The sequence below is a fragment of the Aotus nancymaae genome, unplaced genomic scaffold (assembly GCF_030222135.1).
Source record: "Aotus nancymaae isolate 86718 unplaced genomic scaffold, 86718_ANA_hifiasm-v0.15.2.pri h1tg000057l, whole genome shotgun sequence".
Taxonomy (NCBI): domain Eukaryota; kingdom Metazoa; phylum Chordata; class Mammalia; order Primates; family Aotidae; genus Aotus; species Aotus nancymaae.
In genome coordinates, this window is record NW_026988471.1 from 32,493,563 (window position 1) to 32,505,813 (window position 12,251).

At 41.5% G+C, this 12,251-nt stretch overlaps 1 protein-coding gene across 4 annotated transcripts in view; it reads left to right on the plus strand.

Annotated features, from left to right (window-relative positions):
• Positions 1 to 12,251, plus strand: part of RASGRP3 (RAS guanyl releasing protein 3) — a 128,956-nt gene that overhangs the window by 108,875 nt on the left and 7,830 nt on the right. For all 4 annotated transcript variants that reach the window (XM_064363993.1, XM_064363994.1, XM_064363991.1 and 1 more), the window contains exons 13-15: positions 136 to 251; positions 5,550 to 5,697; positions 10,838 to 10,874. In XM_064363993.1, coding sequence (XP_064220063.1) covers positions 136 to 251; positions 5,550 to 5,697; positions 10,838 to 10,874 — 301 coding nt within the window. The remainder of the gene's footprint in view (positions 1 to 135; positions 252 to 5,549; positions 5,698 to 10,837; positions 10,875 to 12,251) is intronic.

Below are 12,251 nucleotides of genomic sequence, written 5' to 3' on the forward strand. Positions count from 1 at the left end.
GAATCGCTTGAACCCAGGAGGCGGAGGTTGCAGCGAGGTGAGATTGTGCCACTGCACTCCAGCCTGGGTCACCAAGTGAGACTCTGTCTCAAAAAATAATAATAAATAAAATAAATACTTATCTTTCCTTTGCAGTCTGTATTTAGAAACTATGATCATGACCATGATGGGTACATCTCTCAAGAGGACTTTGAAAGTATAGCTGCCAATTTCCCCTTCTTGGATTCCTTCTGTGTGCTGGACAAAGATCAGTAAGTTTTAATTTTGTTTTATTTTAATGCAACTATCCTAAAGCAGAAAATTATTATCAGAGGAGAGAAGGAGAAGCTTGACAGCTTCAACCCTAGTGCTTTGATGAGCCAGGTCTAATTTGTCACTGATTATTTTCTTGTGACCCGAATGGAATCACAGGGCAGACCGTGTTGTTAGTGTTGAACACAAGTGCACATTTGTAAATGATCCAAGAGCACCATTTGCTATATTGCTTTTATTGCTTAGCTCTCAACCCAAAAAATCTCCACCAAAAAAAAGAGTAGAGGAGAAATATAGTTAGGTCTAGCCTGGGAGAGTCCTCAGCATTAGTGGACCTGAAAGCAATCTTAAAACTCATGAAGATTAAAAAAAAGTTGGCTGGGCATGGTGGCTCATGCTTGTAATCCCAGCGCTTTGGGAGGCTGAGGTGGGCAGATCACTTGAGGCCAGGAGTTCAAGACAAGCCTGGCCAACATGGCCAAACCCCATCTCTACTAAAAATACAAAAATTCACCTGTGTGGTGTTGCATGTCTGTAATCCCAGCTGCCTGGGTGGCCGAGGCGGGAGAATCCCTTGAGCCTGGGAGGCAGAGGTTGCAGTGAGCTGAGATAGCACCATCGTACTCCAGTCTGGGTGACTGAGCGAGACCCTGTCTCAAAAAAAAAAAAAAAAAAAAAAATTATTTACAGTCTTCATGAAAGCATGATAGCTGCAGATAGCCAAGAAGCATTAATACTCTGTTTTTTTCTTTGATCAAAGGTTGTCTTGATAAACAAAGAAAAAATATGTTTCTTTTTAGCGTCAAATGATTCCTAAAAATCAAATGGCTTTAGAGACTAAAACCCAACTTATTATAAATAATAATAATAATTTTTAAAAATTGCTGAGAAATCCTGGCATTAATTTGATTGTTACTTGTGCAAGATTTATTCCTAATTTAAAAATCACCTGTAAGGAAACACTGGATTTTGTTTTGGTAAAATGGGCAAATTAAATTACATTAAAATCCTCTTATATTTTTGCTGTTATGAGTATTTTTAAAAAATGAAATTCGGGGCCAGATGCGGTAGCTTACACCTGTAATCCCAGCATTTTGGGAGGTTGAGGTAGGAACATTATTTGAGGACAGGAGTTTGAGACCCACCTGGGCAATATAGTGGGACCTTGTCTCTAACAAACCATTTTTTTTTCAATTAATTTAAAAAAAAATATGTAATTCAACACACCAAGAAAAGTCTTGACACGTTAACATAACTTAAAATCCTAAATTCATCTTCATTATATACCCAGAACAAAGAATACTTTTAAAATAAATTATATTAGAAACATAAACTTCCTTTACAAAGTAAAATTTAAATTGCCTGCTAACTACCCACTTCTTCACTTAGTTTGTTACTATCAGTGACATGTAAATAGGACATTGACTTAAAATAACTTCCCAGTCTTCATTTCTTTTATCTGTTGTTTCTAGAGACAGAATTGAGATTGTCTTAGCAAATATCTACATCTATCTCTATCTCTATATCATCATCTCTATATCGATCATTATCATATAATATCATAGATATCATCTTATTGATATCTATAGAATTGTTTTCTATGAATGAAGGTTTGAACTATTCATACCTTGCTTACATGACACTAAATTTTGAGTGGTTAATACTGGAAAGATCTCAAAAAGATGTTTTCTCTGAGGTACTGTTTTCTAAACGATGTTCCACAGAAGTAGCTATTAATTAGTGCTTTTGAAAAAGGAACTGACTAGTCACGTGTGAGAAACACAGGATTAAATCTCATTAAATAGATGTCTTTACTGTGTGACTTCCCAAACTTTGTATAGGCTAAAGTGTGTTACATTGTGAGTCCCTAGGAGGAGTGATTGGCTAATGCACTGTTACACAAATGTATGTAGTAAATTATGTGATGAATTTGTGAGACAATGCATTAATAAATTTATTTATCTCATATATATGATAAGGATTGTTTTTGGTGTCTTCATTATGAAATCTATGCCCATTCCTTTGAGTGGGCAAAGGACACAAATAGATACTTTTCTAAAGAACACATACATGCCAATAAACATATGCAAAAAAGCGAAATGCAAATCAAAACTGCAATGAGATACCATCTCACACCAGTCAGAATGGCTACTATTTTTTTTTTTTTTTTTGAGACAGAGTCTCGCTCTTTCACCCAAGCTGGAGTGCAGTGGCACAATCTCAGCTCACAGCAACCTCAGCCTCCTGGGTTCAAGTGATTATCATGCCTCAGCCTTCCGAGAAGCTGGGATTACAGGCATGTGTCATCATACCAAGCAAATTTTTTTCTTTTTTTTAGTAGAGACGAGGTTTCATCATGTTGGCCAGGCTGGTCTTGAACGCCTATCCTCAGGTGATCCACCTGTCTTGGCCTCCCAAAGTTCTGGGATCCCAGACATGAGGCACTTCACCCAGCCAAGAATGGCTATTATTAAAAAAGTCAAAAAATAACAGATGCTTGCGAGGTTGCAGAGGAAAGGGAAGACTTATACACTGTTGGAGTGTAAATTCATTCAACCATTGTGGAAAGCAGTATGGCAATTCCTCAAGCAGCTAAAAACAGAACTACACTTCAACCCAGCAATCCCATTACTGGACATATACCCAAAGGAATAGAAATCATTCTACCATAAAGACACAGGCATGTGAATGTTCATTGTAGCACTATTCAAATATCAAAGATGTGTTATCAACATAAATGCCCATCAATAACAGATTGGATAAAGAAAATGTGGTACAGATACACCATGGAATATTATGTAGTCATAAAAAAGAACAAGATTATGTCTTTTGCAGGAACATGGATGGAAGTGGAGGCTATTATCCTTAGCAAACTAATGCAGGAACAGAAAACCAAATACCACCCATTCTTACTTATAAGTGGGAACTAAATGATGAGAACTCATGAACACAAGGAATAATAGACACTGGCCTCCTTGATGGTGGAGGATGGGAGGAGCAGAAAAAATACCTGTTGGGTACTAGGCTATGCCATGATGTCTCCCCAGGTTTGATTATCTAAGATCCCTTTCTTACCTCCTATGCAAAATAACTTTAATAATAATACTTATAATGTACAATAATCTGTTACTTTGCATAGGAGGTAAGAAAGGGATCTTAAATTCTCAAGCCTGGGGGAAAATCGTGGCACAGCAAACAGCAATAGGGAAGCCTGGGCAGGGAGTATGGGGAAGAGAGAGATGAAGCTGAACTTAAATACATTGATTGAGACAGAGTGGATCACAGGAAGAGAAGTCCAGCAAGTTCTTGAAGATGTGGTACAAAAATTCAGGACAACAGTCAGGACTGGAGATGGAGATGGAGATGAAGTCTTTAAACCCACTGTAAGCTGGAGTCCTGATCTTGTGAGCACACTCTGGTGGAACGCTTAGAAGGTGGTGAGCTTGGGGCCTGAGGAATAAGCCTTCAGGGACTCCCCTCCCACATGCAGACACTGAAAAGAGTCAGTGAGCCCTGCAGGCCAGCTGGAGAAGGGGGAGCTGGAGAGGAAGGAGGAGAAGCAGGGTGGCATGCAATTCCAGGGTCTCTAAGGGGAGCACGCAAAAAGAAGGAAATATGTCTGTGTGTTACCTCCTGCCAATGAGAAGAGGCCACTGAGGATGTCCTTGGTGACAGATTGGTAGGGTTAGAAACCCAAGTGGTATAAAGAGTAGCTGGAGGAAATGATAGAAGAGCCTAATGAACACTCTTTTTGAAAACTTTGGGAGTAAAAGAAGGATGAGAGAAATGACACCTGTTAGAGATGGCAGCAGGACTGAGGAAGGAGATTTTTCAGGTGAGAAAGTCTTGAACATATTTGTGAAAGGAGGAAGAAACAGGGAAGAGACTGAGAACCTGGAAGAAGCAGAGTCCCGGGGAGGCTGGAGAGTGCTGGATGGGGCAGCCTGGACTCTGAGAGACGGGCCCCAAGAGAGGACAGAGGAGGTAGAAAAGAATTCTGAACTGGAAAGGAAAGGTGTGATCACCAGCACATGCTGATGGACAGAGAAGCGGTCTGGAGCTCACCTGTGTCAAGTGGATCCAATAACTTTTGTTTTCGAGACAGAGTCTCATTCTGTCATCCAGGCTGGAGTGCAGTAGTACAATCTCAGCTCACTGCAACCTCTGCCTCCTGCCTCAGCCTCCTGAGTAGCTGGATTACAGGATTACAGGTACACGCCACCACACCCAGCTAATTTTTGTATATTTAGTAGAGACGGGGCTCAGGCTGGTCTTGAACTCCTGACCTCAAGTGATCTGCCCACCTCGGCCTTTCAAAGTGTTAGGATTACAGGCATGAACCACCACACCCAGCCGATTTGATCATTTTTGATAAACAAGAAGTCAGGATATGTGGTGAGTTGGGGTAGGAAGGTGGGAAGAACCAGAGGTTTGTTCTGTGTGGAGTAGATCTGGAAGAATTGCTCCCAGCATCACAGCGAATGGGCTATGAGCCACTAAGATGTGAGTGAAAACATCACCAATGGAGTAGCAGCCCAGACAGCATCAAGCTGAATGAATTTGAGAATGGTCAGCCCAGTTATTACAGTTTTCCGCCTTTCTCCAGCATCCTAATTCTTGCAACCCTACAGCTAGGCAAGGACTAGAAGGATGTCCTTCGGGAAACTGCTGTTCATAATAAAGAAGACTTTCTGTGCTGCAGGGCACAAGCCACATGTATGCTCACATGAATATGCTCCTGCACACACACACACACACATGCATGGGTGCACACATATGAAATTTTCTGCTTACTGAAAAAGGCTTTGAACACCGGAATATGCCTTTTACGGTTCTCCCCTTCTGTGAGATGTAGTAGAGAAGTGAACATTCTTCATCTGCTTTTGGCCACAAAGGTTTGGGAGGTGGGTGATTAAAGTGTGACAACTATGGACGGGCCTGGTGGCTCACACCTGTAATCCCAGCACTTTGGGAGGCTGAGGTGGGTGGATCACCTGACATCAGGAGTTCGAGACCAGCCTGGCTAACATGGTGAAACCCTGTCTCTATTAAAAATACAAAAATTAACTGGACATGGTGGCACACGACTGTAATCCCAGTTACTTGGGAGGCTGAGGAAGTAGAATCACTTGACCCAGGAGGTGGAGGTGGCAGTGAGCCAAGATCATGCCACTACACTCCACCCTGTGCAACAGGAGCGAGACTCCATCGCAAAAAAAAAAAAAAAAAAAAAAGTACGTCAACTACTTAGCAACCTGGTATTCAAAGATACCTCCCTTCTTTGATTCTCTTAACAGGGATGGCCTGATTAGTAAAGATGAAATGATGGCTTACTTCCTGAGAGCTAAATCTCAACTACACTGTAAAATGGGACCAGGATTCATCCATAATTTTCAGGAGATGACCTATCTCAAACCAACCTTCTGTGAACACTGTGCAGGATTTGTAAGTCTGTTTTCCATTGTTTTCTTATGCATGTAGTTATTTGTGTAGCATTCTGAAAAGGTAAGAAAATGATACGCTGAATAAAGTCCACTGTCTGCTTTGAATCACAAGTAAAACATGGTGGTTCCCTGAAATTAAAGATTCAACACCCAAAGCAAGATCTTTGGGTTTCATTATTTCCTAGGAATGCAGGGCTAGCAAAAACAGGGAAGGTTGTTGAGGGCTGTTAACTCAAGAGAGTGGTTTGTCTATTAATCCCTGCCAGGGAAAAGTGTCAGCCCAGTGAGTCCTGGCATTCATCACTAATATTCCTAAGTGGTTGCAATTAAGAGGTGCATTTATCTTAGCCAGTTCCTTCCAGTTTTCGTTTCATGTGGTATTAGTGACCAGAAATCCATCATGGCACAGTTCAATAATTCACAACTCAAAAAGGAAAAAAAAATCTTTTTGGAGAGAAGTTGGTTATAATAATAAATAACATTTACTCAATGCTTGATGGTAATAAAGTACTCCCATAGACATTAGGGTAACTAATCTTCATTGCAAGCCCTTCGAGTGGGTATTTTACTTTCGCCATCTTGCTTATGAAGATAAAGAGGTTCAAAGAGGATAAGCCAAGTTCCTGAGGTAATCATTACCAGAGCTTGGACTCCGGCACAGGTGTACCGACTCTCAGCCCTGTGCTTCACCTATACCATTGCAACAAATGAAGACCGTGTGCTTCCTTCCCCTACCTTTGATAATTCTTTGAGAACTGAGGTCAGTTTTTGATCCTGGCCTTAACATAAACGCTTGAGCCCTGAATGTCTTCCAGTTGATATTCAAGTTAAATAAAATGGAAAATGCGGTATTCCAGGTGAAGGAGGCCCAGCACCCAGATAAGTATGACAACTGTCCCTTTTTCTAGATGCCAGAGCTCAGTTGTGTTAGCTTCATTTGGCAGCCATGTCCCCCTGTGGACTCACTGACCCATATTGAATTTGTTGCTGATATTATATGCTACCAGAAATTACATTTTCCCCATCCCATCCTCAAATAACTGGCTTTGGGGAGCCCAAGAGGAGTCTGTGTTCAAGCACACACTCTCTGAGAATGTGTAAATAAGAGGCAGTTGTTCCTCAAAGATGGCCCCAGGTGGTCACAGCAGCTGATGTGACACAGGGCAAAGCCAGTCTAACTAGCTCTCTTTATTCATCGCAGAGAAGGTGAAGTTCTTTAGTATCTCCACTGGGATTGCATGACCAGACCATTCTATCATAAAACAAATGGTCTCCTTTTTCATGTTTCTCTAGTTTCTCTATTCTGATGGAAATTTTTGGAAATACCTAGACCTGAAAATTCTGGTGTGGGATGGGGTCATGTGTAACACACTCCTGCAGAGTGGGACCCAGTTAACAAAAGGTCAGGCTGTTGGGCCATGGCATGGCTCAGCCAAAAGTCAAGACAATACGTCTGTCTTTTGGGTGGGCTGTGAGAGTCAGAAGGCGCTTATCAAATCTCAAGGTCTCAGGTGCTATGGCGTGGACCTGTAGTTCCAGGTACTTGGGAGGTTGAGGCAGGAGGATAGCTTGAGCCCAAGAGTTTGACTCCAGCCTGAGCAATACAGAGAAACCTGCCCGCTCCCCGCACCATCTCTAAATATAATTTAAAAAAAAACCCTCAAGGTCTTATCTCTGCTCTCTAGTCCTTCTGTCCTGTCCCTCCCTTTTATAGAGGCCCTGGTTCTGTAGAAGCAGAAGGTAGACTTTCTTGGGAGATCCACACCTGTCTCCCTGACTCATTGGAGCAGAGATGCTGGTGCTACATTCTTGATGCAGCTGTGATGAAGTAGAAAGCTCTGAACATGGAGTCTGGAATGTTGGGCTAAATTTCTGTTTTTCCCTTGCTAACTCTATGTCCTTGATCAAGTTATTTGCCATCTTTGGGTCTATTTCTATCTGTAAAAGGGAGTTAATACTTACCCACCAAGTTGTTGCATGATAAAATACTATTAGATATGTTGCAAGTCACATGGTTTGGAGTACACATTTTTTTTATGTGTTCCTTGATTCTTTGAGAGTTTAATTGAAATTAACTCATTTAAAATATTTACAGCTCTTTTTGTTTTTAAAATATATTCAGTTTTATTGGTACAATTTGATTTGATCTTTATTGACACTCATGTTAGAGTCCATTGGTGGCTGGGCGTGGTGGCTCACGCCTGTAATCCCAGCACTTTGGGAGGCTGAGGCGGGCGGATCACCTGAGGTCGGGAGTTTCAGACCATCCTGACCAACATGGAGAAATCCGTCTCTACTAAAAATACAAAATTAGCTGGATGTGGTGGCACATGCCTGTAATCCCAGATACTCGGGAGGCTGAGGCAGGAGAATCACTTGAACCCAGGAAGCAGATGTTGCAGTGAGCTGAGATCGCGCCATTGCACTCCAGCCTGGGCAACAAGAGTGAAACTCTGTCTCAAAAAAAAAAAAAAAAAAAAAAAATCCATTGGTTTTCAAAGGAATTTATAACTATAGTTCTATAGATGTGTTGTTGAAAGGAATTGCGGGAAAATGGTTCCAGTGCCAGAACCATCTGCTTTTAAAATAAATTCCATTTTAAGGTTAAGGAAGACAAACAGACTTGCTCTGCAGAAGATTTATTTTAGAATTAGAATTCTAGAACTGAAAGAGTGTTAGTAATTCCCTTATTTTGTAGATGAAGAAACTCTGGTCTGGAGAAGTTAAGTGACTTCCCTCAAGGTCACACACAGATCGTTAGTGGCAAAACTGTGAGTCACAGGCAGGTCTCCTGACTCTCAGTCCAGAGCTCCTTACACCACAATTACTCCAAATATTACAGCAGCCAGTGGTCTCAAATCAAAGGACTGTGGAAAATGCGCCTGCAAACCCATCCACATGGCATCATCCTCTACTGTCTTTGGCTGGCACACTGACCCAGTGCCTCTTTCTAGCTACTGTTTGTTCCTGGTTAAGTAAGCATTAGCAAACCATGTCCTCCTCCCCACCCCACGCCCCCCACCCCTCTTGCTTGACTGTATCTTTTTCACCAGTTCCTGCGGCTATGCTAATAATGTAACATATCTGGATATTAGGATGTCTCTTCTTAAATCTTATCCTTTCTTGTCCCACCTCAGTGCCTTTGCTCACACACAAAGTATGCAGGAGCTATGGCTTCCTGTCTTTTCCTCAAGTAATATATTCATCTTTCCCTCACTAGCTATGAGACCTTGCCAAGGGACTTCACCTCTCTGTAGGTCAGTCCCCTCATCTGTAAAAATGAGAAGGCTGGGAGCAGTAGCTCACGCCTGTAATCCCAGCACTTTGGGAGGCTGAGGCAAGTCGATCACCTGAGGTCAGGAGTTGGAGACCAGCCTGGCCAACATGGTGAAACCCCGTCTCTACTAAAAATACAAAAATTAGCCGGGTGTGGTGGCTCATGCCTGTGGTCCCAGCTACTAGGGAGGCTGAGGCAGGAGAATCACTGGAACTCAGGAGGTGGAGGTTGCAGTGAGCCGAGATTGCCCCACTACACTCCAGCCTGGGCAACAGAGCAAGACTCTGTCAAAAAAAAAAAAAAAAAAAGAGAGAGAAAATTATTATTACCTATACCATCAGGACATCATGAGCAATTACATAAGTTAATATGTATAAAGAGCCTAAAGCTGTGCCTCTCACATAGCAAGAGTTCAAGAAATGTTAGCTATCATCATTATTATCACTACTATCATTACCAAGGGCTCTGGAGAAAGAATTTCCAGGTTGTGGAAGATTGCAAATTATCTAACTTCCTGGATCATCACATTCACCTTTTACAAAAGAGAAGCAAACTAGATTATCATAAAGATCACGCTGTGATGATCCTGGCCACCACTGCCCTTTTTGGGACCATGCTCCTCTCTCTTCCAGCCACCCTTGCTTCTACTTAGTTGTCATATAATCCTTCCCGTCCCCAAGAAAAAATATTCTTCTGTCCTTGGAGACATTTGCATTTTAATATGTATTCCAGAGGAGCAAATAGCTGTTAAGGCTCAAAGGAATCTTTGAGTTTTCTACTTGGGGAAGTTCCTTGTCAAGAAGAGGTAAGGAGCCATCTTCCTGTACTCTTGAGTCACTTCACATTGGCAGTGACTTACTCTTCTGGAAAAGCAGGGGCATTGTTTGCTTATAATACACTGTGGACATGAGAACAGCACCCCGTCAGTCCCAGTGGGCCCTGCTTTTTTCAACATTATTTTATTAAATAGATAATAGCCACCTAACCCAAATGCGCAAAGGTTAGCAATAGTTCTCCAACTTGAGCTAAGCCCATTTAATGACCCATAATATACACCTCTGCTATCTCTATCACCCATGCAAGAGCTGTGGGGAGACACAGGAAGGGCATGGAAAGGGCTCTCTTCTTCATGGCGTTTAGAAGGAGTCTGTCTGGCGAAAGAAGACACCACCACCAGGATGTGCCCCTGAACCTCCGGGGAAAACGCTCCCTCGTGGAACTGCAGGCCTTCACATCTCCCCTCCCGCATTGGTCACTTCCTACTTGTTAACCATGAGGAAGTCACAGACTCCTTGGTTGGCAGAATCTGAGTTTTCTCGACATCTACCTACAGCCCTGGCACAGGCCAAACATAGAGCCAATGTGGAGAATGAAGACATGAATAACTAAGATCATTTCCTCTTCTGTATTTTTCCAGGGGACAAAAACTACGCAGAAAATAACCTAGCATAATCCAAGTGTTTTCATGTGAGATGCGCTTCTTCCATTGCTCTATTTCCTGTAGTGGGTGCCAACGGCAGCTAGTGTCATTAAAAAGAGGGAGCTAGGGACTCCCAAAGACCAAGTGGCCATCGCCTCTGTACATTTTGCTGGGAGTGCACCATGACAAAGTCTGAGGATCAAACGTTAGTCATCTCCCATCCTGGCTCCCAGTTGGCTCCGAGAAAGAAAGGGGAAGTGAAACTCATGTTATCACCACCCTCGGAGAGGGTTCTTCTATCTGGCAGGAAGGGTGTTAAGAGTGGCGACATCCTGTTTGTGCCTGGCCAGTCATGAAGCTTCCCAGCACTTCCCTCTCAGTGGCCTTGTTTTCCTTCCAGATCTATCCTCAGATTCTCTGACATTCCTTTGTCTTTTGTTACAGCTCTGGGGCATAATCAAGCAAGGATACAAATGCAAAGGTAAATCAATCTTATTTTGTTAACATTTTAAAAATTTGACATTTTGGGTAAGAATTAAATTTGTCTGGTTAAACTACAAAAGCTCTTGGCGTCATTGAGAATTTCAGTCTTTTGGGTCAACGGCAGCTGAGAGTGATTGCCTCTGAGGAGAAGTTCCTGGAGTTTTGGAGAACCAGAATTGGACTTTTATAGTTTGTTACAAACCACTCTTCTCAACACACATAAATCTAGTTCTTTTGAATCAGCAGCATCCAGTTCAGGTGGGAATTCTGAAGTGGGATAAGCCTAGCTAAAATATTGTATATAAGAACCTTTTTTCAAAGAAAAAAACCTCCACACCATTTCTGTAATCCATAGGCACTTCTTCCTATGGATTACAGAATCCATACTTAGCTATTCCTTTCTCTACCAAATCACATAGATGGTGACAAAAAAAGAGAAAACTAAAACGTATTTTTGTCCTTTTCAATGAATGCATTCCTCTATTTTTCCCATTTAATTAAGTTTATAAACAATTGAATCAATTGTTTATAAATTTGACAAATTGACAAATGCATATGCATGTACATTAAGCATTCAGGAATGTGTTGCTACTTGTTCATGTATGATTAAGTACACATTGTTTAGGAAGTTGCTGGACACTTTATGCGGACGATTTATACAGTTCTTTTAAGAATCTTCTAATGCTTTTGAAAAATATAATAAAACTATAAAAAGAAACATCTTAATCACGGAATGCCTTCAGATGAATGTTGTTCCCCTGGGATGCCGTTTTTTCTCCAGTCATTTTGCATGAACAGAAAACTTCCCGAACCTCAATGGAAGCTACTGTTTAGTGCTCAGAGGGACCTTTCCGTTACTGCTTCTCTATCACTTGTCTTGGTCTAACTTAGATTTTGACTTTCAGGCAGCAAAGATACTGCCAGATCTTACTGCCCAGCAGTGAGTCTTTAGTTTTACTCTGGTTTCTATCCCCATACCCTAAAACAAACACACACATGATTTTATAAAGATGAAAATCTATTAAACCTTTAGATTATCTCTTGTATTCTCTTAATGGCACATAAAGTGGAAAAAAAACTAATTAAAATAGACCGAACATTAAGACTATTTGAAACAAGACCACTTAGGGGAAAATGGGTACTGGAAATAGTTAGAAAGGTCCTCTTTGATGGTAGGAGAGAAATGATCATCTCTATTCAATGATGCTCAGTGAAGTGTAGGACCCTCATCATAGGTAATAATTCTGAACCACCATCTGAACTGCCACATTTTTCTATCCCAAGAAGTAATTAACATTCTACTGCCTTATCTAAAACATCCTAATGGGTAATTTCACAGACTCTGCTGCCTGCCATTTCAAAGCCATAAGCAAAT